The sequence below is a fragment of the Hippoglossus hippoglossus genome, chromosome 3, assembly GCF_009819705.1.
Source record: "Hippoglossus hippoglossus isolate fHipHip1 chromosome 3, fHipHip1.pri, whole genome shotgun sequence".
In the NCBI taxonomy this organism is placed as follows: Eukaryota; Metazoa; Chordata; class Actinopteri; order Pleuronectiformes; family Pleuronectidae; genus Hippoglossus; species Hippoglossus hippoglossus.
This window is the reverse complement of record NC_047153.1, coordinates 11,660,831-11,688,279: the sequence shown is the minus strand read 5'-3', so window position 1 is coordinate 11,688,279 and position 27,449 is coordinate 11,660,831. Positions and strand designations below refer to the sequence as shown.

At 38.9% G+C, this 27,449-nt stretch overlaps 2 protein-coding genes across 7 annotated transcripts in view; both read left to right on the top strand.

Moving 5' to 3' along the window:
• The first annotated feature begins 34 nt into the window (after nt 1–34).
• On the top strand, nt 35–9,220 carry spi1b (Spi-1 proto-oncogene b). The gene is made up of 5 exons (XM_034572682.1): nt 35–422; nt 950–1,040; nt 2,155–2,351; nt 5,092–5,242; nt 6,213–9,220. Exons 1-5 carry the CDS (start codon nt 381–383, stop codon nt 6,524–6,526), a joined length of 795 nt encoding a protein of 264 aa, XP_034428573.1. The 5' UTR covers nt 35–380; the 3' UTR covers nt 6,527–9,220.
• Nucleotides 9,221–10,272: 1,052 nt separating this feature from the next.
• The window catches only part of mybpc3 (myosin binding protein C3), a 28,856-nt gene continuing 11,679 nt past the window's right edge, over nt 10,273–27,449 (top strand). Inside the window, exons 1-20 of one of the 6 annotated variants that reach the window (XM_034572616.1) lie at nt 10,273–10,468; nt 13,156–13,425; nt 15,277–15,471; nt 16,233–16,310; nt 16,759–16,907; nt 17,297–17,414; nt 17,533–17,581; nt 18,572–18,610; nt 20,092–20,151; nt 20,257–20,259; nt 22,426–22,589; nt 22,679–22,811; nt 22,986–22,988; nt 23,076–23,200; nt 23,304–23,409; nt 24,576–24,742; nt 26,661–26,826; nt 26,907–27,013; nt 27,127–27,156; nt 27,248–27,387. In XM_034572616.1, coding sequence (XP_034428507.1) covers nt 10,444–10,468; nt 13,156–13,425; nt 15,277–15,471; nt 16,233–16,310; nt 16,759–16,907; nt 17,297–17,414; nt 17,533–17,581; nt 18,572–18,610; nt 20,092–20,151; nt 20,257–20,259; nt 22,426–22,589; nt 22,679–22,811; nt 22,986–22,988; nt 23,076–23,200; nt 23,304–23,409; nt 24,576–24,742; nt 26,661–26,826; nt 26,907–27,013; nt 27,127–27,156; nt 27,248–27,387 — 2,127 coding nt within the window. In that variant the 5' untranslated portion in view covers nt 10,273–10,443. The remainder of the gene's footprint in view (nt 10,469–13,155; nt 13,426–15,276; nt 15,472–16,232; nt 16,311–16,758; nt 16,908–17,296; nt 17,415–17,532; nt 17,582–18,571; nt 18,611–20,091; nt 20,152–20,256; nt 20,260–22,425; nt 22,590–22,678; nt 22,812–22,985; nt 22,989–23,075; nt 23,201–23,303; nt 23,410–24,575; nt 24,743–26,660; nt 26,827–26,906; nt 27,014–27,126; nt 27,157–27,247; nt 27,388–27,449) is intronic. The other 5 variants (XM_034572643.1, XM_034572624.1, XM_034572658.1 and 2 more) reach the window with 5 other exon arrangements.

The window sequence follows — 27,449 nt, the reverse complement described above, 5'->3', positions numbered from 1 at the left end:
GATAGACCCTGATAAAAATGTCATGGTCTCCTCAGACAAATCATCAATGCCCAGGAAGCTTCAGCAGACACACTCGATTGCTCCCACCCACACGCACACACACATTTTACAGAAGTCAAAAGTTCCTTTTTCATTTCACAGTTAAACAGCAGGCCTCGCTTATTCCATTTTATCTGACACGGCTGAAGGCCTTCGACGGCAGTGAAGGTCGACGCTGTGTGCGAGCGTTACAATAAGAGAGAGGGAGACATTTTGGGGTTTTTCGTTGAGTGAGAGGAAATTTTGAAACATTGTGCAATGGTGCCGCAAAAGTTTTGAAAGGTTGAGAGTGTTTTGCCAGCAAAGCGTCTTAGAGTCGGTCCATTGGAGAAGAGGTCTCCATGTTGCATCCATACAGAATGGAGAGCTATCTCATCCCACCTGTAAGTATGGTTTCTTTTATTTATAGGCCTTTCTAAACTCTCCGGTGACTTTTAACATCTCAGGCTCAAAGCAACGGCTGTGTTTTTTTTTTTAAAGGAAGACAAAAATGAAAACACATTTGATATTCAAGAGGATAGACAATATTCATTTTTCAGTACATGACTTTTGTGAGTCTACTTCACTTTGAATAGAGGATACAAAGTGTGAGCCTTTTATACTGAGATCATCGTGAAAATGAAACTCAAACGTTCTGGAGAGTTTCACAACGGCAGTGGCAAGAAAAAAGATCATTATATCACACGTGTTGTTGATGCCTCATCTCAGTTTTAAAACATTGCTAAGATGTTTACAAGAATTTTCAAACTTTGTATATTTTGTAATATTTTTCCAAATTTGCTGAGTATCAATATTTCACATAAGGGCTGATGTGTGTCGTCTGAAGTATATACACCAGTAAAAGATTTTCATTTTAATGTTATTTTGTGTCCAAAAATGTATAATGTATTTTGTTTATTTGCTTTTGCAGCATCCAGAAGAGATGTATGACCCAGAGATCTACAGACCTCAAATCACGGAATATTATACTCCATATGTCCTTGATACTGATATCCAGGCAGGTGAGTTTTACTTCACCATTTTTGTCTAATTTTTTATTAAATCAAACCATCACTTGTTCGTTTAATTGCTGACTTTTGATTTAAAACACTATGAAACAGAAGCAAATGATAAGGACTGTGAGGGCAAATGTTAATTACATCAACTAGATCCTCTAAAAAGGAATCTTGTATTCAACTCGGTGCTCTAATCTTTTTATCGTCATTTTTTATAGTCATCTCTCTTTTTATTCTTCAAATCCACCACCATGGCCTGATGTGGTGACAGTAACTTTTCTGTTGTACTGTACATAAAAAGGCTGCAGTGTGTGCAGCTGGAGCGCACCACATCAGGGTGGATGGAACACAGGAAACAGATGCAATTTCTTTTGGCTGCTACAACTACAGACATAGAACGACTTTTGCCCCAAGGGGTTTTTATTGATACAAGAGAGGTGCTTTACTTTCTCTGGTAATCAACTGTTTTAAATATTGCACCAAAACAACCTCAATGGGAGGAGTGTTAGAGCATAAAATGTGCTGCTGAGAAGGCACCAGTTGTAATTGTCATAAATGTGTCTTGAAATCAAGATAAAGCTGCATGACAAGGCTTTTATTTACCAAGGATATACAATGCATTGTGGATTAGTTTTCATGTGTGTTCACCTCTGTCTGGCTCCACTCTATTTTGGTAGTTATACCTAAAATATAGAAACAAAATGTTAAACCTTGATTAAAAACAATGAGAGGAAAAAAATCAAAGACGATACGAAAAAGTACAAATTCAAAGTCAGCGGCTGCGGCAAAACCGCTAGTGTGGCAACAAACAGGAAAGAGCTTGCTGAATGGTCCATTATTATCCTCCACATGTAATTTCAGTTAATGCCAACTCAAGCACTATGAGTTAACAGCTCAGTGTCAAGTACTGTCTCACACTTTTAGACGTTTTATCACAAATATAAAGAGTCATCAGTCATGTTTAATTTAATCTTTTTTTTTTTAAGACATCAAAAAATATTTTATAGACAATTCTTCCTGAGCTTTGTTTTTGGGGTACAAGTTGCAATCGAAACAAACCAGTGGTGTACCATCCAACAGCCTGTGGCCGTTGTGTCGTTTCTCACTTTTCTCACTTTAGATCAGTGGGACTACCACCCTCACCCTCACGTGCACCCAGCAGAATTTGAAAACCTCCAAGAAGCAAACTTCACAGAACTGCAGAGCGTGCAGGCTCTCCACCCGCCCGGCCTCATACGTCACGACGCCATAAGATACGACGCAGAAAGCCTGCTTGATCCAAATCTTGGGGCACATGCACATGTGTTACAGCAACCGGTGAGTCCATCGGGCACCTACAAAATAAACCCCCCCCCCCCCCACACACACACACATATGGATGCATGTATACCTGGACACAAGAAACGTCCATGTGTATTTAAACATCAACGTGAATCTAGTTAAAATGAATAAAACAAAAACTGTATTACTGTTGATATTTAGGGGTTGACTGTGATAGACATTGTAAAGAATCTAGCTAACGTTCATTAACGTTGATGTCCTTTTCAATCATTTAAGCGTAACAATCCAAAATTTGCTGTAACTTGCTCTACTGCAGTTAGCCTTTTGATGTAAGCTACATCTAATATTTACCTTTTATGTGGAAAAGCTCGGACAAAAAGAGGAAAAACTGTCAAACCTGAGCGTAATGACGCTGCTAACCCACAAACCAACCCCCCAAAAACTAAAGCTAATATGACTGACTACTTTAAACTATTCAAAATTCTGCCTCACCTACAAAAATCAGTTAAACAAAGTTAATACTATTGTTGTGCGTGAGCGTCACAGTACGGCAAGTTACGAGGATCAGAGTGCTACAAGCTAGCTTAGTTAGGCTACTGATTAGTCACAGTTACTTTTATTATTAGTTTGTTTCAGAGGATGACAGCAAACATGTAGATACACAGATAAAATGTATTTCAACTTACCGCATGGTTTAATTAGAAAGTGAAGGATTCAAATAAAATATCCTTAAAAACTCCTTTAAAACTTCATGTTCTCCTCTAGCAGCGTTTCTGCCATTGACTCCAACATCACACCCAGAATGCACTGCTGCTCAAAGTATATTACACCATCATGATTTTATGGATTACAAAAATTCCTAACAGATATTGCCCAGAATGCCTGGTTTTCTATAGTCTGTTGTTTCAATGATGAACAGTCGGACTTCTTAAGCAATGTAACCTTATTATGATTCAGTTTATACAACGTGGTGTCCTCGCTCACTGTTAACTTGAATATGTAAACTTCTGATCGGACTCGAGGGTCTCAGTATTCACGGTGCTAAAGGAGAAAAGATTAAAACAACGATTCTTGGTTAATTATCACACATATATGGTGTTATATGACTGAACACATGCTAACGGATATTGTTCACAGTAAAGTCTCTAAATCCTTAAATCTACATCAGATTCACAGCAAAGTGAAAACTCAGCATAATTCAAAGTTGAGTTTCCAATCAGAAGGGAAATTTAGAGTTAGTGGCATTTTAGGGTCCTCTGACAGAAATCAGGAAGTGAATCTTTTGAGTTACAAGAAAATCTTTAGTTTATGAATTTTTTTTTTCTTCTCTTTTTATTTCAGTTTATAGTATATATATATATATTTATATAAATAAACACGGTCTTGAGTCTGAACTTAACTTACTCAGCTTATAGAGCAGAGATGGTTTTAGACTAAATTTAGACAACAATTCAAATCTCTTCCGATACATTTACCATTTGTTGAGTCGTGTTGTGAAGACCAGAAGTGCTTTACATATTTAAAAGAAAAAACATGCATGTGCTTATTTTAATTATCTTTCAATTATTAATTATATTAAATTCTAGTCAAAACTAAAGCTGGGCACGTAAACACTTCCTCTCTACATAATATACTGTATTTAAGTATATAAATAGTTCGCTGGTGACCATGGTATATAAAATACATTTCATGCAGTAAAAAGCAAACAAATACATATTTTTTTTAAATACTTGAAAAAACTGTAATACATTTGTGAACATACATACACAGACCATTTGTTGTTTTAAGGAATGTTTAACAAGAAAATAATACTTTATATATACTGTATACTATAATGAATTTCATGTAATTTATCCTTTGTGCATTTAGCACTGCTTCCAGGTGAACCTCAATATTATCACTAACATTACTAATGACTGTCATTGTAAATAATTCATTAATTTATAAAACGAATTACATTTCCATGGAAAATGCAGAAAACTTTATTTTTCATACGCCTGTTTCAGGGTAAATGCAGAGACACAATGAAAAAATAAACAAGTTTAAACTTGTGAGTTTGTTGTTTGAATCCCTCACAAGGGCACAACGCATGTGTGCTTTTCGATCTCATGACACACATCACATTTCACTAGTGAACACGTGAAAAATTGGCTGCTACTTTTTTAATGGCAGCAAAATGTGTTTGAGTGTGGAAAAAGGGTGCTGATGCATCTAAATGCATTAAGCGTGATAAGAGAAAACAATGTGAAAACCACGATTCACACAGTGAGTTCCCATGTAGGTTTCCACCAGTCACTGTGTTTTTGTAAAGGATGTTATAACAATGTTAACCGCTGCCCACCCAGACATACAGCTACTACTACAGATCACACAGATCCACAGCTCATACAGATTGAGCTGTGTGCTACGTTTGATGTTAGGAACATTGGCCTATAATATATCAGCAGCAGCATATTTTGCAATTTAAAATAATACTATTCCAATAATGCTAAACAAAAGTTACAGATAAGTCTTTGTATGAATGATTTTATTTATATATTCAATAAATACAATGAATTATTTTTTCTTCCTCATCTTCTTATTAACTTTACTGTGGCAGAATTGTGTAGCTATTAAAATACCATATAGACTTGACAATAAAATACAACGTATACACTACAAGTAACACTTTTAAACTCTAAATTATATTATTTCAAATATTTTATAATCAATAATGTATAATCAAATATTAAGATTTAAGACTGTTTAGAGAATTAACCCTGACTCTGTGTTGAAGGTGGCATTCTTCCCTCGGGCTTTGTATCCGCCGCACGTGTCCCAGCGCAGCTCTGACGACGAAGACCACGGAGGACGCAGTCCCCCACTGGAGGTGTCTGACGAAGAGTGTCTGAGGGATCGAGTTCCTTATGTCATACCAGGAGAGCTGGGTAAGGGCCAGACTTACAGGGCATGTCATATTATCTGTATGTATCTGTATGTGTGTGGGGGGGGTAAGCAGTTAACACTGACACTTTAAGAACACCAACTGTGCAGGCCATGTGGAGTCTCTCAGTCCTCCAGGTCATGGTATATGGAGACGTGCTAAGTCACTGGACTTGTTTTATATGGTTGAATCTCAAGAAGTAGACGCAGGTCCAATTGCTGCCCTGCTCATATTGTCAACATGTGGTTGTGCCGCAACAATGCTTTGTTCGTCGTCTCTCTGATTCCACGACTCCTCCCACCAGGGGGTGAGATGTGTGTTTTGATATTTAATAATTGTGAGTGGATACTAATGGTTTCCACCCACCATGCAAAGAATGAGAGCTGTTCTTTTCTGGGTAACAGGCCAGAGTTTGTCTTTATTGGGGTGGGGGGGGGGGGTTGGGTATTGACTCACGTCAGCTTTATGTTCTGCTGACAGCTTACAACGCAGTTTTAGGACGAGCTATTTGTTGCACAACTGCTTTGACACAGTGGTGACACATCCTCAACAGAAGTGGACACAATGTCGTGTTGTGGTTTTTGTCTCCAAAGCTGGATTTTTTCATTGGGTTGTGGGAATAATGGAGGTTATTGGTTCGCATTGTTTAGAGTAACCAAGTTTTACTGCAGAAATGTGTCAGCAATTTGTTTGTTGAGCAGATGTCGTGTCCAGCACATCAGGACTCACTGTTTCACAGTCCAACGTAGTCCCCTGTGTCAGAGGACCTTCTGTGACCTAAACCCTACAACTCTATGATTCTATAAGCTGAACTGATTTTAACAAGAATACATTTAAAATGTCATCCCTCCCCATGTCTGCTAAAAGGAATGTGACAGAATTTCGAACCTTTTCTTATCTTTTAAATTCATGTGTAAACGAATTTGTGAGCAACCAAATTTATAATACATACAACTCTCTGATGTCTCCAAAAGGAAATAAAAAGAAGATCCGTTTGTACCAGTTCCTGCTGGACCTTTTAAGGAATGGCGATATGAAGGACAGTATCTGGTGGGTGGACAGAGACAAAGGGACATTCCAGTTTTCCTCTAAACACAAAGAGGCTCTGGCTCACCGCTGGGGAATCCAGAAGGGCAACCGCAAGAAAATGACCTACCAGAAGATGGCTCGAGCTCTGCGCAACTACGGCAAAACTGGAGAGGTGAAAAAGATCAAGAAGAAGCTCACGTACCAGTTCAGCGATGAGGTCCTGGGGAGGGGTCACCTGGAGAGAAAAACGTACATGTAGGAAGGAGGGAAACGTCCGGGTGGGGTCAGTAAAAGTAGTTTCTGGTCTTAGATGCTTAATCAACCTTGTTCTTCTGGTAAAAACTGTAGGATTTTGTGAATAGCACCAATACTGCTGTACAGAGGAATCAATCCCTTGAAAATACTGGGTAATGCAGCATGAAAGTGTGGAATAGAAAGACATAACAGAGACCACTTGCCTTAAGTATCCGATGTTCTGATTCCCTCAGATTCATCCTGAAATATTCCAAGCCTGAACTCTGACCCCTGCCCACTACTTCCAGGTGGTGGCAGCAGGCTGCTTCGTAGAGCAGCAGTCTCCATGTGGTGGCCAAAGTTGTAACTGCAAGTCATGTGATGCTATGACTCAGAGGGAAAGTTTTCCATAGAGTCTTGTAAAGAAATATACAACTAACAGCAGTAAAAGAATGAAAAGAATTACAGAGCAGCATTAACTTTAAACCATTTTCTGAATATCACAATTTAAATCATTAGCTCAGATACAGTCAGTGAGTCTATAATAATAATAATAATAATAATAATAATAATAAACTTTATTTATATAGCACCTTTAAAAACAAAGTTTACGAAGTGCTTTGACCGCAAATCCAAAAAGCAAAAAATAAGAGAATTAACAATCAGCAGGATATGTGACAAGAAAGCCAGACAACAACGTTGAGGTAGTCGAAAACAAAGTACTGTGTATGTAAGACGATGTCATATAAAGAATAAATAGATAAACACATGGTGATAAAAAAATTGTAAAAAGATGACATCACATTAAAGTAAGTCTATAAAAACTTATAAGAAGTGATTGTCACTGATTCTGTGGGCTTAATATATTTAATCAAAATTATATCAGTGACATATTTTAAAACTCTGTATAATGCAATAAAATTCAGAAACAACACAAACATCCACCAAACTGACCAACACCTCTCTACACAAGTTTTTAAATAAAGGCAGGATTTACTTCAGAACTGTTTATCATTGCATTAGACTGTATTTGCAACTGGCAACTGAGTTTACATTTCAAATGCCACCGACTGCAGCTGTGAGAGTAAAGGCACAAACACATGAGCGTCATAGTTTTGCCCGCAGGAAGCATACAAAACTTTTTTTAGCAGACAGTACGTGCAGCATGTGCTGGGTGAGCAAGTTTCATTGAAATGAAAAGGCCGCACTTTAAAATACCGCTGTTTAATATATCCAAGGTGCCAAAACCACCACTGGCCAACCTGATCATCTACAGTGACAGGCTCCAAACTCTGGCAAATTATCCATCTTCTTTATTTAGTTTAATTAGATTTTTTGATGTAAAAATTAAAGTTAGTTGAGAGTTTGGGACGTATGTTTATTGGCTTTACCAAGACTGAGAAAGTGTCACAGTTAATATGAAGCTGTGGCCAGCAGGGGGTTATCTTAGCTTTCCATTGAGAAACAGGAAGTAGTGGGAACCTGCTTCCAGGCAGGTATTAAAATCTTTCTTTCTATGTTGTTTTACACGTCTGAAGCTCAGTGATGATCTCATATTATCTAATCTGGACAGAAACCTAAACACAACAGTTTGTGGAGTTACGTGATGGCCTGTTTGTTGTCCGGTGACTTCCTGTAGTCTGAATGTGAGGATGTCAGAGACTAAGTTCATATTAAATGTCTATACAATTAATGATATGATACATTTATAAACCTGTGGTATCAATCTTCTTATCTAACTCTTTACATTCAAGTGGATCATCTTTTATAACCTACTACTCTTTAATAACTATAATTAATAGTGTACAGTCGGGGGAAGAGAGAGACAGGGGTGTTGCATTTTAACTGCAAGTCACTGTTATGTCCTGTATGCATTTTTAAATGTATATACACACATTTATTAGTGCATAATATATTTGGGAAATGTTTCTTTACACATTTTCAACATTAAATTCAATGCTTTAATGATGAGTAAGGTCCAGGAGGGCCCGGGCCTTCTGCCTTTGATGTTCGTATCACCTCATGTCTTAGGTTCTCTTTTAATTATGAGTAAAACCACTGTTTGTACATATTTAAATTTCCATTTCATATTTAAAACAGGAGGGAGACACCAATAAGTCATTAATGAGATGGAATGCTCACTGTGATCATATTATTGTAATGCTTTGTGTTTTGCTTGTAGAAAAAATGAATTGTTCATCTGTGTATTTTAACCTTTTTAGTGTCAAGATCTCACAACAGAGTTAAGGCACAAAAAGGAGAAGACGTAGAAGTAAAGATCATATCGGGTTGTTTGGTGTGAGTTGCACCGAAGAGCTCTCTCACCTTTCATTACGGCTTTAAAGATAAGTGAACGATGAGGAACTATGAGGTTAATACGGGCCAGGATGGGTGAAGTGGCTTGTCACTCAGTTCTCACATGTATCGGCCTGTGTGGCCTGACACACTGCAGATACCAGCTCTCTACACTCACACCTCTGCTGTTCTCATATTAATCTTCTGTTCCAGCATGACATGCAGTTTTAAATCTTTTTTTTCTTTGTGTTGCATATCGGACTTTTTCTTGAACAGCTTGATCGTGTAGCTGTCGTTATCACAGTTCACATGAGTGACAGATTCCTATCAGTGGACCGAGAGCATGTGTTCCAGTAGATCTCTAAAGGCTTGAGAGTTTAATTTGATCGTGTCATGATAATAAAAGTATTTGAATTGTTTAAAAGCAAGGTGCTTTGGAGTTTTCTATGAATTTTCACAGCTTTCACAGTTTGTTTAATTCAGCATTTTCCAAAACAAAGAAGTTTAACCTCTGAAGTCGTATAAACTGGGTTGACACTCCTCACGTTAAACAGAAAACTATTCAACAGATTTCACTTTTACAGATGAAATGTATTTGTAATAAAACAACAGTAAAAACCTCAAAATTAAATAATATTCACGAATAAAGAGTAATAACTTGCTCAAATGTAACGTGCAGTGTGTAAGTATATATATATATATATATATATACAACAACACCTGCTGTCCCAAGAGCCAACAGCTCCCCTCAATGGTGAAGGTCTAAACCATACCCCTCACTAACAGCTGAGTAATAGAATAGAATATAATGGAATGAGCACTGCATAACAACAACAACAATAATAACAATAATAAAAGGCCATTAATAATATTAATAATCATAATATTAAAGTATTTATATTATTAGCACTTTCCATTGTATAAATGTGCTTTACATGAAAAGGGTACTTAGAATAGAACATATATATAAACAGTAAAATATTTTAGAACAGTGACATTTGCGTTGTTGAAATTGATATTGAAATATCAAAATGTAGAAAAACCTTTTATTAAAGTTAATTAAATCAGTATATGACAAATAACTTTAATGAACCTGGAATTTAGTTGGTTATTGGTCTGCAAATGTATGAGATTTCCTAAAGACCTCGTCCATCAAGGGAAAACCGTCGTCTCTGGCACCAGACAAACTGAGGAGCACTTCATTCCAACCTCTGCAGGATTCATTCTGAGATTTATAGGGTGACAGAGGGATGAGACGAGAACAAACAAACTTTTTTTTGGGATCCAGGCTTCTAAATTTAACTGCTGCCTTACATCCTCTCCCCGCCCTCTCGAGTCCTGTCACTCAGCCGAGGTGTTGGAGGAGAGGATGGTTGAAATATAGCCCAAGAGGTCAGACATTACTGGCGGCGGGGTGGGGGGCGCCGCTGCTGTGGGATGAACTTTGTTGAGTGGGTGGTTGTTGTTTTTTCGGACATTGCGTTGGGCCTAGAAAAAAAAAAAGAAAAGAAGATGCCTGAGAGATGGGATGGCTCATGAAAGGAGGGGAGGCTGGCAGCACTATTAAAGGCAGAGGGGCTGAGATAGACCGCAGACTGTGCAGGACGAGTGAGTCACGCTGTGGAGGAGAAGAGGAGATCATTCAGGATGCCGGAGCCAGTCAAAAAAAACGGTCAGTGATGATTCAACCACTTTTGAAAATGAATCAACGTCCAGTGAATTGTTTAAAGATGTCAACTTTGGGATATTAGCACATTCTTATTGACCACTGTCTTCATCTAGGGAACGTGGACAAATTGTGATCTTTCAACTACACTGCAGCAGAATGACACTAAATAATATTTCTTTGTGTAGAAAGGTCCTGTAAGAAAATACTATAAAATATTTGACTGCACCTCTCACTTAAACAACTTCACACCACAACCAAAGCACTCACTTCAGATCGGTTCTTTGTTTTAATCTATTACCAGCTTTTAGTCAAATTTAATTTAATATAGATAAACTAAAGAAACATCATGAAACGCCTTAAACATCAATATAAATAGTAACTATAAAGTGTATTGAAATTGAGAGGGGGGTAAAACAGATGAATGTAGCTCGCAATAAAGTCATGATGCAGTGGCAGTAAAAGTACAACCCATTTAATTTGAATGTATCTTTGGCTTAACTTGGTAATATTAGGAACCAGTAGCTGAAGCAATTACCCATCCTTAGTACAAAGCCCCTCTGACCGTGTCAGGACCTCACGTCACACACGGTCCTGGTGGAAAGATCGTCCCATGTGAAATCCACACGCTCACATTCACAAAATGCATCGCTGATCCAAAAATGCCCGACAGGATTCCAACTTGACAAATGACTTTCCACAGTTTTTTTTTATTCCCCTCCTGTCTTCAGTGGAAAGGGGATGTGTGTGTGTGGAGTGAGGATGTGTCTGGTGTCAGATGACACAGAGCAGCGCCACATGGCCGCTAAGACTTTTAGTGTCAAGGATTTGTTGAGGACAATAACAGTTATGATTGTCTTGAGCCTGAAGCATTATTACCAATTATGATTAACACCAGTGGAATCAACAGGAGGTTTGAAAGTTGTTTTCACTTTTTGAGCTACAGTAAATAAGAACTTTATACAGTAAAAAAAGTAAATTAACTTGGTTTATTCTGGAGCACATTTTTACTTTTATTTCATTTCAAAAACCCAACTTAAACATAAATATGAATATTAAGACGAACAAAATTAATGGGAAAAAAATACAACCAAACAGTAATTTAAACAAAACCACAACCATAAATCCTCCTAAATATTGATAGTAAAGTTGATATGTATTAATGTTAAAATATTGTGACCTATAAATATAAATTGTGTCAGTGACTTAGATACATGCCGGACAGTCAGTGACCTTGTGTTTTGACCTTCAGCTTAGATAAACAACATAAAGGCTATAGGCAATTATTTTATGAGTCAGTAAATAAACATTTTTGTTAATTTAAGCTTTTACTTTAACCTACAAACACTATTGACATTGAATTTGTACTTGAACCTTAGTAAACAGAGTAGTTGACAGTGTAGTAGTTACATCATGGTGTGTCTGTTCATTTCCTGTCTATCTGAAATTCAGCTTTAACAATGACGCATAGGATCTCATTCAGAATCCAAAACAAGGAAAGGTGAGATTTTAAAATAGAGAGGAGGAAATCATTTTGACTTTGGACAAAGTCAGGTAAAGATGTGAAAGGTGAAGTGACATGAATAATTGACAACATGACGAGAGATGTCGTGACACAGTGAGGGCACGTCGTTCTTTTTGAGCCTCCACAGTCACTAAAATAGAGTCGACTTAATCCCTCCACTGTGATACCTGCGCCCCTGCTGCAGCTGAAGCCTGCCAGCCTCATTTATTAGACCAGTACATAGTTAACCTATATTTAAACTCATAGGCTCATCTTGCAGCATGTGGAGAGTTGTTATTTTTATTGCGTGGTTTTGCAACGCCATGCATAACTGCTCAGGCCTACACCTGTGAGTAATATGCATCTGAATTCTGCTCACACATGTTTCATAGTTCCAAACCTAAATGGTGTTACTGTTTAAGACGTGTCTGTTGTCAGAGCAATTTTTTAATCCTTTTGAAGATGTTTGAGACTGACAATGAATATATTCAAAAAGAAAAGGAAAGTTGGCAGATGTTTTACACAATGAGTGTAAAACATACTATGAATAGTTTGACAGATTGTCCATAGACACCTTGACATGTTTTATTTATTTAATTTATTAATTTTTTGCTATTTAGGATCATGTATGTTTCACTGAAGTCTTTTAGTATTTCCATATCATACCAACACTGCACATGTATGACAGCCAAATGTTTGTTTTGGGAAGAATTCAGTGTGTTGTCAGAGAAGGTCAATTCACTGGTTTTCAGTCAGCTCCTGCCAGTGAGCTCAGGATTGTACAACACTGTCATTGTTCCACATGAGCGGCTTCACTCAGCTCAGGAGCTTTATCTTTGGTTAAAATAAGGATTTGCCGAGTCAGTTGCAGATTTATTTCCTGCCACCCCCCTGGTGAAATGTAAGGAATTTTTCCGAGTGAACCCAAGTGAGAACGCATCAGGAAAATATCCGTAAAACTTCACAGCGACTGTTGTGAACACATCTGACCCAGACAAACTGACCCAGACCCAAACTTCTGATATGAAGTTCCGATGAAACAAAATCCACATAAATGCAAATGGGTCTGTTATCTCACTTGACGAAACACTTCAAAGTCTACTTCTCATCAAGGTCTTTGCTAACACCAAAATATGTGGTAAGAAGAAAAGGGGCTAACTTCTATTTTGAATCCACCCTCCCTCTTCAGTTTCAGCATTTGCCAAGAAACCAAAGAGTCAGGCGGCAGAGGAGGGGTCCTCTGTGGTGTTTGAAGCAGAAACCGAGAAGTCTGATGCTAAAGTAAAATGGCAGTGCAACTCAAAGGACATCTCAAGCAGCGACAAATTTGTGATCACAGCCGACGGAAAAAAGCACTCCCTCACTATAAAAGAAATAACCAAGGAGGACGCCAATGTCTATGCAGTGATTGCTGGGGGGTCAAAGGTCAAGTTTGACCTGAAGGTCACATCAAAGCCAGGTGGGGCACTTTGAAGCGGCAGCTGTGGGTGTGCTCGCTCGCCTACAGGCTGTATAATCGACACTGAGCACAGAGTGAAACTGAGCACTCAATGCGGAAATTAATATTTGATGCACTGCATGAACTTGATGTTTCTGCACATGAACTCACACACTCTGCACCGTCTGACAGCTGCTCCACTCCGAATCCCTGAAACAGCTTCCTGTCTATCTTTAAAAAACACTTTTACTTTGACATTTTGAGGTAAATATTTATTCAGTTTCTTGCCGAGAGTTAAACGAGAAGATCGATACCACATGAGACCAATGGGGAGTGTAAAGCTACAGTCAGGAGACAGTTAGCATACCTTAGCATAGAGACTGCAAATAGGGGTTAAACTGCGAGCCTGGCTAGGTCCAGTGGTGGTAAAAAAAAGCCTCCTAGCACTGTAAATCTCATTAATGAATCTCCTAAAATACACGTGACAATCGGAATAAAAAAGACCTGCTTTTCGTAGGCATTTTCAAACTACAGTTGTGAAGCCAACCCCTAGTGGGGTCAAAGGGTGCTACCTGTTAACATTCCTTCCATTCCAACGACCACAAAGAGACACAAACTACAAATGACACTGCCTGCTTTAGTCTGGGGGCTTATTAATCAAGCCCAGCTGACCCTGTTGTCTTTGCTAACAGCTGTTGTGCAGTAAAATTCTTTGTTTACAACTGTTTACATGCGTCGGAGGGGAGTGATTGATATTGGCACGCACATGCCCAGCGTACGTGAGTGGTCACGTGACAGTTTTCAAAATAAAACATAGTAGTATGGATGGAGGCTTTCTCTGTCCGTGACAGTAGACGACACAAAGTTACAAACAGAAGCTGTTTAATGATATTAAATTAAAATTAGAACATTTTCAGTTATTCATTATTCTATTAAACTGAGGAAGCTTTAACTATTAATGATGCTTTAGACTCATTTTTACTTATTTTACAAATTATCCTGCCTCTGTGTTACTGTTTCTTCCCGTTTCTATTGTTGATGCTAAGCTAAGCTCAACTAACGGTCTCCTGGCTCATTGTAAGATCGTGAATAAGCACATTTCCAAGAAAATCTTACCATTCTTTAAATTCTGTGAACGTGTGTTACCATGTCTTATTCACAATCATTTTGTCCAGCACTTTACCAAATCTAAAGAGCACTGTGTTAGTAACTGCATTGACTGAGGGCTAAGTGTGTCACTGAGCAACATTTGTGCCATTATTCCGTCAGGGAGACTCGAGGTCGTTTGTTTGGATTTGATAAAGTGGAAACAAATCTTAAAGAAAGGCAGCAGACTAATGGGCCCAGCGTGCGACAAACAACTGCCCACAGCTGTCTGGGGCTCATATCATAGCCACTCATACTCTGGCTCTGGCTGCATGTTGACCTTGACCCTCACACCAGCACATTATTTCCTCATGAGTAACCACCACTTGACTGGCGCTCAGAAGAGGCAGCTGATAACAAATGGAAAACCAGTCGGCCATTCAAATATGATAAGACCAAAGAAATATTTGGGCGATAAATGTTTACCAGAGACGAAACAATGTTTGGACGAACGATAGATGAAACATGAAAAGCTCAAATGTGGAGAATTTACTCACTATGTGTCTAAAATATTCTGGACAGAACAAAAGACGTTTTCTAAGCTAATTTCCTTTTTTAGACACATTTTGAAGGCGGAAGTGTTCTTTCATACTCATTCAACACATATAAATTAAGAAGGGCAGATTGGACACTTACTTGGTCAAAATTCTGTACAGGCCCATTATTTGTATTTGTACTTTACTGCTCACTTGTGCCTTGTTATCTCTGTGGATGTTGGTGACTCAGAAGCTCCAGCTGAGGCCACTACTGATGCACCTGGTGCGTCCATTGCTGAACCAGCACAGGCCCCCGCTCCGCCTGCAGCAGAACCAAATGGGGTCGAGTCCGCGCCACTAGCTAACGATGCCCCTCTGGCAAACGACGCTGCGCCCGCAAAAGACGCTCCGCCTGCCACCGATGCTCCACCTGCCAAAGCTGAGGGTGAGTTACTCAGTTCCAACATTCATATAATCAGTCACACTTTCACTCCCTTGTCCGGTACATCCTGCTGCCCACGCTATTATGATCTTTGACTTCAGCTTCCACCTGAAAGGTCAAAACATACCAGTGTTTTTGTTAAAGAGTTGCTGCCACCAACATACAAAGACACAGCATGTCAGTAAGCCCCTGTGGCCTCAGCACCCTTTGGTGTGTGATACCTGAATAAAAGTATTTAAATTTGTTACTTTTAAATACTTTCCTGGGTCCAATTATCTGCTTGCATGACATCTCATATAACTGCTATGCAGATGACACCAAACTGTAGCTGTCAGTTGTACGTTGCTTTTGGGTATGAGCTCCTGCCAAATGAGTAACAGAAAATATGAAAATGTATTTTTATTCAAGTGTCTAAACCTCATTTGTTGTCTTAAAATAATCAAATATTCTGCTTTTGAAACTTTGATTGAGTCCCTCAGATTTTGGAATCACCTGTTGGAAGAATTCAAAAAATACTATCAGAATTTTAACCCAATAGGGTTTCAATTCAACAATTTCCCGAATTTTAGGTTAAATATAAGTGCTTTGAATTAAGTGGCAAAAATCTTCAAATAGTGCAGATGAAACCTTTATGGCTCCGAGCTCATATGAAGATTCCAGCATCAGTTCTAAATGAAAGTGTTTTTTGTTCCCTCCTCTGATTTCCAACATGCTACTGGACTCCACGTTGTGACATTTCTGTCATGAACATGTTGGGTTTTCAGAGGAACAGACTCCAGACACCAGACAGGACCTGATTGGAATCTTCACAGAGAAACCCCAGAGTGGAGAAGTGACTATGGGTGAGTGACTTCATAAAAAGAGTCATGATTATGATCTCTCTTGGAAAAAACAAAAAAACAAAAACAAAATGATAGAAGATTATGCATAAGTGAAGATTAAGATTTGAATTTCTCTCGTATGTCGGAAACAATTTAAAATATGCAACAGAAAGTTGAAGGTTTGTCAAGTTTTGTTAGACAGAAACCTGTTCCAAGTCATAACAAGGTTTAGAGTTTAAAAAATGAAAAGAAAGATGATGAAAGGAATTATAATACCAAACAGATATGTACATGTAAAATTCCAACCTATAAATTTCACTGCTGTTTAAATTCACAAACATATATAACATGACAGAAAATGTATAAAATATAGAGTCTCTGCTGCTAAATTATAGGTACTCCAGTGCATTGTATATCAGAATCTAAAAGACGTGTGTTAAACCACATGACAACTGACACGTTTGTGCAGGTGGAAACATCACGTTTGTGGCTAAAGTGAACGCTGGGTCATTACTGAAGAAACCAACCGTTAAATGGTTCAAAGGGAAGTGGATGGACCTCGCCAGCAAGTCTGGAAAACACCTTCAGCTGAAGGAGACGGTCGACCGCAACACTAAGGTACCGAAAAGACACGAGAACAGGAACATAGATATCAGCAGGAGAAAATTTATTGTTTTTTGAAGAATTTGATATTTGTATTTTCTTGAACTGCCCATGGGACATATTTATATTTTAATTGGGTTCAAACTCGCCCCTCTAAACATGATAACACGACGAGCTGCAACCTTAAAGGTGAAGTTGTGGCAGAGATATCACCTCTACGAATTTCCTTTCAGAATAAAACGGAATGAGAAATATTTAAATGGGAATGAAGCAGGGGAAACCTGAAGCTGACTTATAATGTTCTCTGTATGAAGCATATTCTGTAGCTCATAGGTTATGGTGTAAAATGAAGGATATTTGTCATGGACCCTCCCTCACATCTCTCCTCACACGTGTCGCTGCAGGTCTACACCTTTGAGATGCTCGTCATCGCAGCCAAGGCGAACTTTGCCGGAGCTTACAGATGTGAGGTTTCATCCAGGGACAAGTTTGACAGCTGCAATTTTGAATTGACTGTGCATGGTGAGTACTTTGTGTATTTTTGATTTTGTTAATGTAACCTACAATCGTGATTAATGATTTGGTCACTAACACGATTGCGTTGTATGACAATGACTGTGGATTGTGCTCTGCATTTCAGAGGCGAGTGCTCCTGAGGGCTTCGACATAAGAGCAGCATTCAGGCGCACGTGAGTTATATTATGACACTTTATTACTTTGTCGAAAATATATAATACTTTTAGTCGCAGTTAACATTCAAATTGAATAAATGCTGATTATCCCTGTTTGCTATTTGTGGTAAATATTGTAATCTGATGCACACAGGAGAGCTCATGGTAATTGCTGAGCGAGTGCTTTAGTGTTGGATCCCTGGCACATCTCTTCAGTGGTATCACACTGTTATAAAAGTCAGCCTCTGTGTTTAGCCTCTGTACAGAACTTATACAAACCATGTCACCTAGGATCAGACCCATTTGGGTTTCACTTACATTTTACATAAAAATCACAAGATTTTATTCAACAATCTGTCATTTCATAAAAGTTAACAAACATTAATACAATCTGAATATCGTCATATCGTTCTTTGACATGTACTTGTCAAAATACAATAAAACATCTATTAAAGCCATTCTTCAAAAATGTGTTTAAAGGAAACATTTAAATCGGATGCCATGTTGATAAGTAATGATTATGAACTGAATAAACTTGACGTGAAGAGGATCTTCTTTTGCTCCAATATCTTATCAGTTGTTGTTTTTTTGGAACTTCAACCATCTATTAAATCTCATAATCTCAAATTAATGTCATAACTTGTAATGCGTCACCAAATTAAATCAAGAATGAATTTAGCTATTTCCTGCTATCTACGGGGAACATTAACTACACTACAGTATGAATATGCAACACTTATTTAGCGCTCTTTGCATTTTGGTTTATATTCAATTCATTAGAGACCAAATGTGAGCCCACATTGAAACTGGACAAATTAGATCATTTAGAGGTCAAAGGAAGGAAAAAGCACAAATTAAACCCCTCTTACAGTTTTTCTTATATAAGTTTGTGAATATGGTTGATAAGAGATGAAACATTACCAGTTTGTTGTCAGATTTAATAGGTCCCGTAATTATTATCACCATGTTATATGTGAAAGAATAACCATGTAAATGCTGACCTATCAGGAGTGAAGCCGGTAAGAAGAGGACAGGACCATCAGCAAGGTAGTAAAGTGGTTTGTTGCAACAGTGGAGGCTCAAATTCAAACTCTGATTGTCGAAGAACAGAAACAGTGTTTTGGATGCTGCCGCCTCCGATCTGCTGAATTTGATTCACACAGCAGGGAGAACACGAGAGAGCTGAACCCCCGGATGGAGCTATAGCTGTTTACACAAACTGTCATCTTGTTAACCTTTGACTCTCGATATGAAGGTATTTGGTTTATTAAACTGTTAAGTAACATGCACTTGTTGCAGCCGGGAGCTCTCTCTGATCCCCTCCTGGGTCTCAATCAAAACAGCAGAGCCAGCTGCACAAACAGCCACCACAGAGTGGGCTTTGACGGGGGGTTTGATCGAGAGAGCGCGCCGAGCTCTTCCACTCGGTTGCCACATAGAGGAAGTGCAGCCATGGTGTGTTGTAACTTCACCACATAAACCAGGGACTCACCTTCTAATCCTTCTGTCGGATCAGAGGCAGGAAAAAAGCAGACAGTCCAATCTGTGACCTCGTCTTTATCTCCTGATCCACATGAACACACCCTATTTAGCCACTGTTCGTTTCTTTAACCTTGAGTGTTTTCTATTGTTCTTGCTCGGACGACTGTTGCTGCTGCTGCTGTCGATGGCTTAAAGGAACAGTTTAACATTTTGGGAAATACATGTACTTCGTAGCATTTTTGCCAAGAGATAATTGAAAGGTTTGAGACCGCAGTCATATCTTTGGGTAAAGGTTTGACGGTGATGCAGGAGTAGAAGCAGGAATAAACAGCCTTTAACGTTTAGACCGCTTAAAGGTAATATGCTTTTTTCCATGTCATCCTCTGTCTCTCCCTAAGTTTCTTGTCTTGCCACTTTACTTTCAGTCAAACTCTCTAATTCAGTAAAAGTTCCACAGTAAGATGCTTCAAAAAGCATTAAAAGGAGTGAAAGACATCACCCTTATGAAAAGTCTATGTGTCAGGTGGGAGAAACACAAATGTAAAGTGGGCTGCACAACATGGATGCAAACCTGGAAGTCTGTGGCTACGCACACTGTGAGCAACCTTCATTGAAATGACTGGCTGCCATCTTTGTGGCGTGGCGATCCAGTTCTTCTAATGGTTTCCCCCTGTGTCCTGTCTTTACGCTAATGGACCCCAGCTCTGGTTCCACACAAACACTGAAGTGGCATAAATCCACGAGTGTATTTCCCAAAATGTTGCCCCGTTCCTTCAAACATGGCAGCACCTGTCTCCCCAGCAAAACATCTGCCTGTCTTCACTTCCACTGTATCTATCAACCCACTCGTTTCCTGTCAGTCTTCAACAGTCCAACACAATTCCTCTTGTTTTTATGTGGTGTAAAAACCTGGGTATATGGATCTGTTTTATTTACTGTAAAACAAACCATGCCTGTAAAGTATTAACATTTATCTTTTCTGTGGAGAGATAAAGAAGCGTTTCGTGCTGTTTATGTTTTGTTGCTGGTGGCCGATGTTTCCGCAGTAGCACCGATGGAAATGAAGACTCAGGAGAGCTGGACTTCAGCACCTTGTTAAAGAAGAGGTGAGCAAGGATAAAATACTGATTTTAATGTAAAGCCTTTCACTTTAAAAAAAAAATCTAACTCTGTCTCAATCTCATTCTTTCTGGATTGCCCCGCGTCTTCAGAGAGTAAGCAACATCTGCATCTGCAAACTTAAAGTTGGAATAATCACAAACTTAACCTGCGTGTAAAACAACATTAACACGTAAGAGTAACGTGATGTGACCTTTGTTCTCCGGATTTGAAATAGCAAATGAGGTTTGGCATCATTTTGAGTTTGCAAAGGTTTCTCCAAAGTATTTTAGTTTCTTTGCCAGTGAAATTACATCATACGTATATACACATGCATCCAATTATTCACACCATAAAGGGTCCTGGGAACCTACTTGCCCAAACTTATTGCACTTTTTTATCTTATTAAAACAGCAACACCTCTCTAATCTCTAACAGACAAAGATTTGCTGTTTCTTTTCACCCCTTTATTATTATTTTTTCCAGACATTTTGTCTCCAGCCACTGAGATTCACTTATCGTGTTTTTTTTCTTAAAAGCCCAAGTCACTTTTCCAACACATCAGACACCAATATCACACACACTTCCTGTTCTCTGTGCACGGGAGAAACTGGACAATATGTCGCACCCTAAACCAAAGCATGATGTTGTTAACATGTGATTGAACTGACATTGTTATTTAATAACAGCCGTGCTTTATCGCATTGTCCCTACTGTGCGATAAAAGAACATTTCTAATATGCTGGTTGTGTTGCTTCTGCTGTGTTTTAACTTGTCTGGTTTGTTTTGCCATATTTGCCTCTTGGGTTCTTCCTCTGAATGAGCAGCAGTTTCTTAAAATCCTCACATCGGTAAGAAACTGTTGACGAGCTGTGTGGAAAAGAAGATTCTGTTATTTTAACAATTTATTTATTTGAAAAAAACATAACACATTATTGTATTAATTTATGACAATGCTGGAAGAGCTGTTAGGCGTTCCAATTATCCTCTGATCAATAAGTGATAATATCATATTATGTTGTTTGCGAATCTATAGTGTTAAGTATACTCTACTAAGGATTTATCATATGTGCACACATTATTTTACAGTGTGTTGTCCCCTGATTGTTAATAGAATACGTCAGAATAATTTTGACCTAATGTACAACAAAATACTTTAAATATCGTATTATTTAGGTGCAACAAGGCGTTCACAGTCTTAAACAGTTAAATAATAGCACAGAAACCACAGAAACCCAAAACATGAAAACAATTCTCTCTGATCAGTCAGATGCAACAATAAGTAAGCAACAAGAAAACAGACAGACAAAGAACAAAAAGGGGTGAAACAGTATAAGCAGCTCAGGCAACAGAGATAAACAGCTGAAACTTGTAAAGACACAGTGTTGTCCACATACATCGATGAGTTGATAAGAGGAGGCTGCAGGAGCAGAGTCAGCAGTCTGTGAATGAATGAGGAAGAAAAGTTGCTGAGGACACTTAGTGGACAGGTGTGGTAAAAACACACAGAGACAACAGACGGCTGCTGTGTCGAGAATCCAGCCTGACTCACGGCAGATGCTCAATATGTGGAAAAGTTAAACAAAAGAAAGTGAGTCAAACCAGACTATATGCACAGTAAACGGTCAATGTGTGGGTGTGATATACAATCTTTAGCTCACGGTTGAAAAAAATGTGAATCGATTTTTGATTCTACTGAAACACCTCCAATGGAATTTGGAAGCACTGAATCTTAAGAAAAGTATATATTTTAGGTTTTAAATTGATTATTCATTTACATATATATGAACAAGGGAGGTAAGAAGTTTGAGTAAGGCCTTAAAACAATGAACATATATGTTTTTAAACTAGTGAAGATGGTTAAGGTTAGAGATCATTCATAATATATAAACATATAGACAGTATCTTGTTCATGATCACAAAATGACCAATATTTTATGAGGTGAAAGAGAAAAGGACAAAATCTGAAATATTGTACAACACTTATTGCAGGAAATTATGATTTTGTATAAAAACACTTGATTACTTGTACTTATGCATAAGTGTAGTCATATATTATCAACTTAATGACCATATGTTTGTTATAAAGCAATAAACAATCTAGGAAATTCACTAATCCTCATTTGCTTGTTACTTTGATAGTAAATTATCTGTAAATAATAAAATTAATCAGTATTTATCTTTGTTATTACCAAAATGTTACTGTTAGCATATGTCTATAAGTCTATATTCATGATGTAACACACTATGGTTTCGTCTTGACTGTTTTTCCCGTGGATCAGAGCCGTGCAGGTGCACACGGAGCCCGACTTGGACGTGTGGGATATTCTCAGCCACGCTCCTGCCTCAGAATTTGAGAAGATTGCTTTTCAGTACGGCATCACCGACCTGAGGGGCATGCTGAAGCGACTGAAGAAGATGAAGAAGGAAGAGAAGAAAAGTGAAGGTAGGACTTTTTAATGAGCCGCTCTTGATCTAACAAAATGTAGGGGACAAAAACACTGACTGATTATCATATCGTACGTATGAACTCAGCTTTCCTGAAAAAGTTGGATCCTGCCTACCAAGTGAAAAAGGGGCACAAAATAAAACTTGCAGTGGAGGTCGCCAATTCGGATGTTGAGGTGAAATGGCTGAAGAACGGGCAGGAAATCCATCCGACTGGAAGGTTTGAATCCACCTCATCTCCAATAAACGTGCTGCGCCTGTACATTGTTGTGAATTCAACAAAGACCAGAAATTCTCAAGTTGAATTGTTAAAGTTTCTCACTTTCTCTGTCTTGTGTCTTTTTCATTCATATTTCATAAAATTCCCGACCGTGTTGTTCCGTGACTTCTCCAGCAAGTAAGTGTCAATGAAACAAGAACAAAAGTTTCCTGAAAAACAATATGTTGTATGATAAGTGTTTGAAAATCCTCTTGCTCTGTTCAGGTACATATTTGAGAGCGTTGGCAACATGCGCTACCTCACCGTCAACCACTGCTCGTTGGCGGATGATGCTGCGTATTGCTGTGTGGTGGGGGAGGAGAAGTGCACCACCGAGCTCTTTGTTAAAGGTGATCAAAGGTTTAGAGAAATCCAGAAGAATATGAATTTGCAGGATTAAGAGTTTCACGGAAGTTTTTTTTTTTTTTTTCCATTCTTATCTGTTCTCTGCAGAGCCTCCAATCCTGATCGTGAAGACTCTGGAGGATCAGATGGTCATGAATGGTGAGCGGGTGGAGTTGGAGTGTGAAGTCTCAGAGGAAGGAGCCAATGTTAAATGGTTAGTTCTTCTTCTTCACGCTCATAAATCCACCGTCTGTTAGTAGCTGAATAATATGCTGAATGGTAATATTCAGCATAAACTCAGAAGATTGTGCTTTTTCTGCGCGCGTTCATGCAGTAATCATACTGGTCTCTACTGCAGGAGTATCATTCCTTTCCGATGCCCCATGGGATAACCCTAACCCATCAACTGGAGATACCCTCTACACACTGAGTTTGGTGAAAATCCATTGATATACTGTTGAGTTTACACAGAGGGGACCACAACAGGATACTGTATAGAAACAGGAACCTGTGATTTGATTAGCTACTAATCAAATTTTGACAAAAGAAATCATTGGCAATTGTTGGATAAAAGCTTTTATCAGGTGTCATCAAATCAAATGTAATCACAGTTGTTTGAGTTTCTCTTTCAGTTTAAAGCAGATTTTCTTTCACTCTCACTCCCAGTGTTTATTGCTCAGACACCCAGCAGATGGCATTTGAGTTTGACATGTGTTTAAAGCTCTGCCTCTGTGATAGACTGCAGTCGTCCTGCAAGCTGTAAATTATCACCTCAATGAAAAGGTCACGTCAGCATTTTAGTATGTTCCATGTGACCTTTATCTGGAGGAGAAAGTTGTGTGATGGCTTCTATTTGAGTCTAAAATCATTTTTATGGAATTGAGGCCAAAGATCAATGAACAGAAGCATAAAAAAAAATCACATTGACGAAGCTAAGAAATTCACTCAGACTTAAAGATTTATGAGGAACGAGGAACTGTCAGAATACAAAGTCGACAAAGATCTGTGCACAAATTTGTGTTCTCACCTTTGCAAACTTTTTCTACTATTGGACTTTTCAGGGTTCAAATTAAGTCACTAGCCTGTGCAGCAAAGGTGACGATTGGCAGCAGTCAAAGGTCAAAATAATAGGTCAAAGGTCACGCTTGTTTTCACGGCTTTTAACAACTTCACACTATCTTCATACAGGAAAATTGTCGTCACATGAACTTAATGAGAACATGTGGTGAAGTGGTCATATGTGGGAAGAAGATCATAATGTGAGATGTGCTTGAAAGCTCCAAAAATAAGCCTTTTTAAATTTGGAGTCACTTTAACATGTGATGTTTTTAACCAGCTCTTGAGTTTGACTATGATGCATTTAAACACTATTGATTTTAGGGAGAAAGACGGCGTGGAACTGACAAGAGACGAGTCCTTCAAGTATCGCTTCAAGAAAGACGGCTGCAAACACATTCTGATCATTAACGAGGCCACCAAGGAAGACTGCGGCCACTACAAGGTTAAAACAAACGGCGATGAGTCGATGGCTGAACTCCTGGTGCAGGGTGAGTCTCAGTCATGCTGTGTGCTGAGTACAGCGCGAGCCTCTTTTGTCAGTGATGAATGCTCCCAGCGCACATTCTCATACCACACCGACGGTCACGTGGCCTCGACACTCTTGGCATGCCGTCTATTCTTAGGATGTAGTGGCTCTTGTCGTTGCCCGCGTCACTCTGCCAAGGTTACTGCAGTGATGTGTGCATGCCAGCTAAAGTTAGAAGACTTGGACCATATTTCACCTGAAGGGCACAGGTCTGCTCGAGCGACCTGGATTCTCTCTTTGGTCTTTGTTACCAAAGAGGTTGTGTTTTCGCCCCCGTCCCTTTGTTTGTTAACTGGTTTTTACTTTGTTTGTTTGTTTGTAAAGCAAAATTAAACAAGGATTACGTAAAAAACAACCAAACTGGGTGGAAGGATGTGGTATATGTCAGGGACGTTTTTAAGGAGACTGTTGGGCCTTGGTGGAAGTCTCCGATCAACTTAGGGCCTTTACTTCCTTGTTTTTGTTTTCCCTGTTGTTGCTTCTTTGTCACGATTAAATCACTGCTTTATCACCATGTGCAATTTAAAGCAAAATAAAACCTGGAATTTCTTAAAGTTTATAACAAAACAAAAAATACCAGACATTCTTAAGAATGCTACACTTTCATGATGCAAACTCATCTTTTATTTGCCTCAAAAATCTTTCAAATATTTGACGTATGTGAAAAAGCAAGTTGTGGTTTTAAAGGTTTGTTTTATTAGTATACGGTAGATTTTCCTCTTGAACCACGTCACAACGATCTGCTGATGACAGATGTGCACTGGGCCCCTCAGAAAAGTCAGATTTTTAGATATTTATTAGATTTTTATATTTTGATGATCTTCAATGTGTCTAAAAAATGGGATATTTTGCAGGTGGAGATTTAAGGTGGATGCACATGTTTATATGTCTTGATTTTAATCCACAGGTGATCTAAAAATGAAGGATGGTGACGGTTCAAATTCATCAGTACAAGGACGTAGGCAAAATATAAACTAGATAGTTTTATCCTCTTTTTTTCTACCCCCCCAGTAACCATTTCATCTCAGTACCATCAGCTCACAGAGCAGAAGAACTCATTATGTACCAAAACCACTTCCATGACATGGCAGCCATCAGTGTTTGATTATAATTGGACATTTTTTGTGGTTAGAAGCTCTAATTTAGTCCTGGTTGTATATTGGATATATATACTGCTGTGTTTGTATATATACAGTATATATTCACTTGTTTGTGTGATGTACAAGTGTGTGTCCCCACAGAGGTTGTTGTGTTCAGATTCAAACCAAAACTTTGCTCTCAGTCCTGTTAAGCTTGTCTGGCCTGTTAATTGAAGGCAGAGCCTGCCAAGAACTACTAGCTGCCAACGTGCAGCAGGGATCAACACCTCAGTCCGCAGCAGAACTCCCATTATGATGCCATTCCCACCTTATTCAGCCTCCATGGCAGCGAGCCTACGTGAAACTCGTGTGACCTTTACAAGGAGCTCAGTGTGAGCTGTCTCAGCCAGAAAACAATTTCTTGGAGATAACTTTAATAACTCCCATGTACAATATTTCTCGTGATGTACAGTAATAACCCTCAGGCTTGTGCATCTGGTCTTCATATCCACCCACTTTATTTTCTATCGTAAATCCAATCAGCCAACCCCCTCGTGTCTGTTGCTATGATACAACACACAAAGGCTTCAAAAGATAATGAACACCTCACACTTGAATACATCATTACCATAATATCCTTGTGTACAACTTCTGCATCTATTTTCTTTCATCACATTATCCTCACGCATCTTCATATGATTGAATCTCATTCCGTCATCTCATAAAGCGACACCCCCTCCTGAAGTCTGACGGCCTCAGACGTTTCCACTTCCTGAGCCTGTTGTTTTTCTGACTGTGCAGAGAAAGAGCTGGAGGTCTACCAGAGCATCGCCGACCTCACGGTGAAGGCCAAGGATGAGGCGGTTTTCAAGTGTGAGGTGTCGGATGAGAACGTGAAGGGAACCTGGTTTAAGAACGGTATAGAGGTCAAGCCTGACGCCAGAATAAATATCACACATATTGGCAGGTGAGGACAATTTTGTACACGTCAAATGTGCTGCGTACATCCCAAGACGCCATTAAATAAACGTCTGAAAAACTTTTTAGGATCCACAAACTGACCATTGACGAGGTCAAACCAGAGGATGAGGGGGACTACACTTTTGTGCCAGACGGCTACGCGTTCAACCTTTCTGCCAAACTCAATTTCTTGGGTAATATTTGTACTTTTCATACTTAACGGTACAAAGTCAGTATCAATAGTAAAGCCTCACAATCCAAATTTTACTAAAAAGTTCTCACTTTTTTCTTTTTCTTGTGCTCCTAGAGGTGAAGATCGATTTCGTGCCGCGCCAAGGTACCACAACTTTAACCTCTATAAGCGTTCAGATTAAACCAGTTGAAACGCAAGAGCTTGTTCTTATTCACCATGTCTGCCCCTTTCTAAGATCCTCCCAAGATCCACCTGGACTGTATGGGTCGTACCACTGATTCAACCATTGTGGTGGTGGCTGGAAACAAGCTGCGTCTGGACGTCCCCATCACTGGAGACCCGGCACCCACAGTGATCTGGACCAAAGGAGAGAAGGTAAAACAGGCAGATAGTCTCGTGTTGTTGATCCGACATGTGCCGTCTGTCCAGAATTCGGT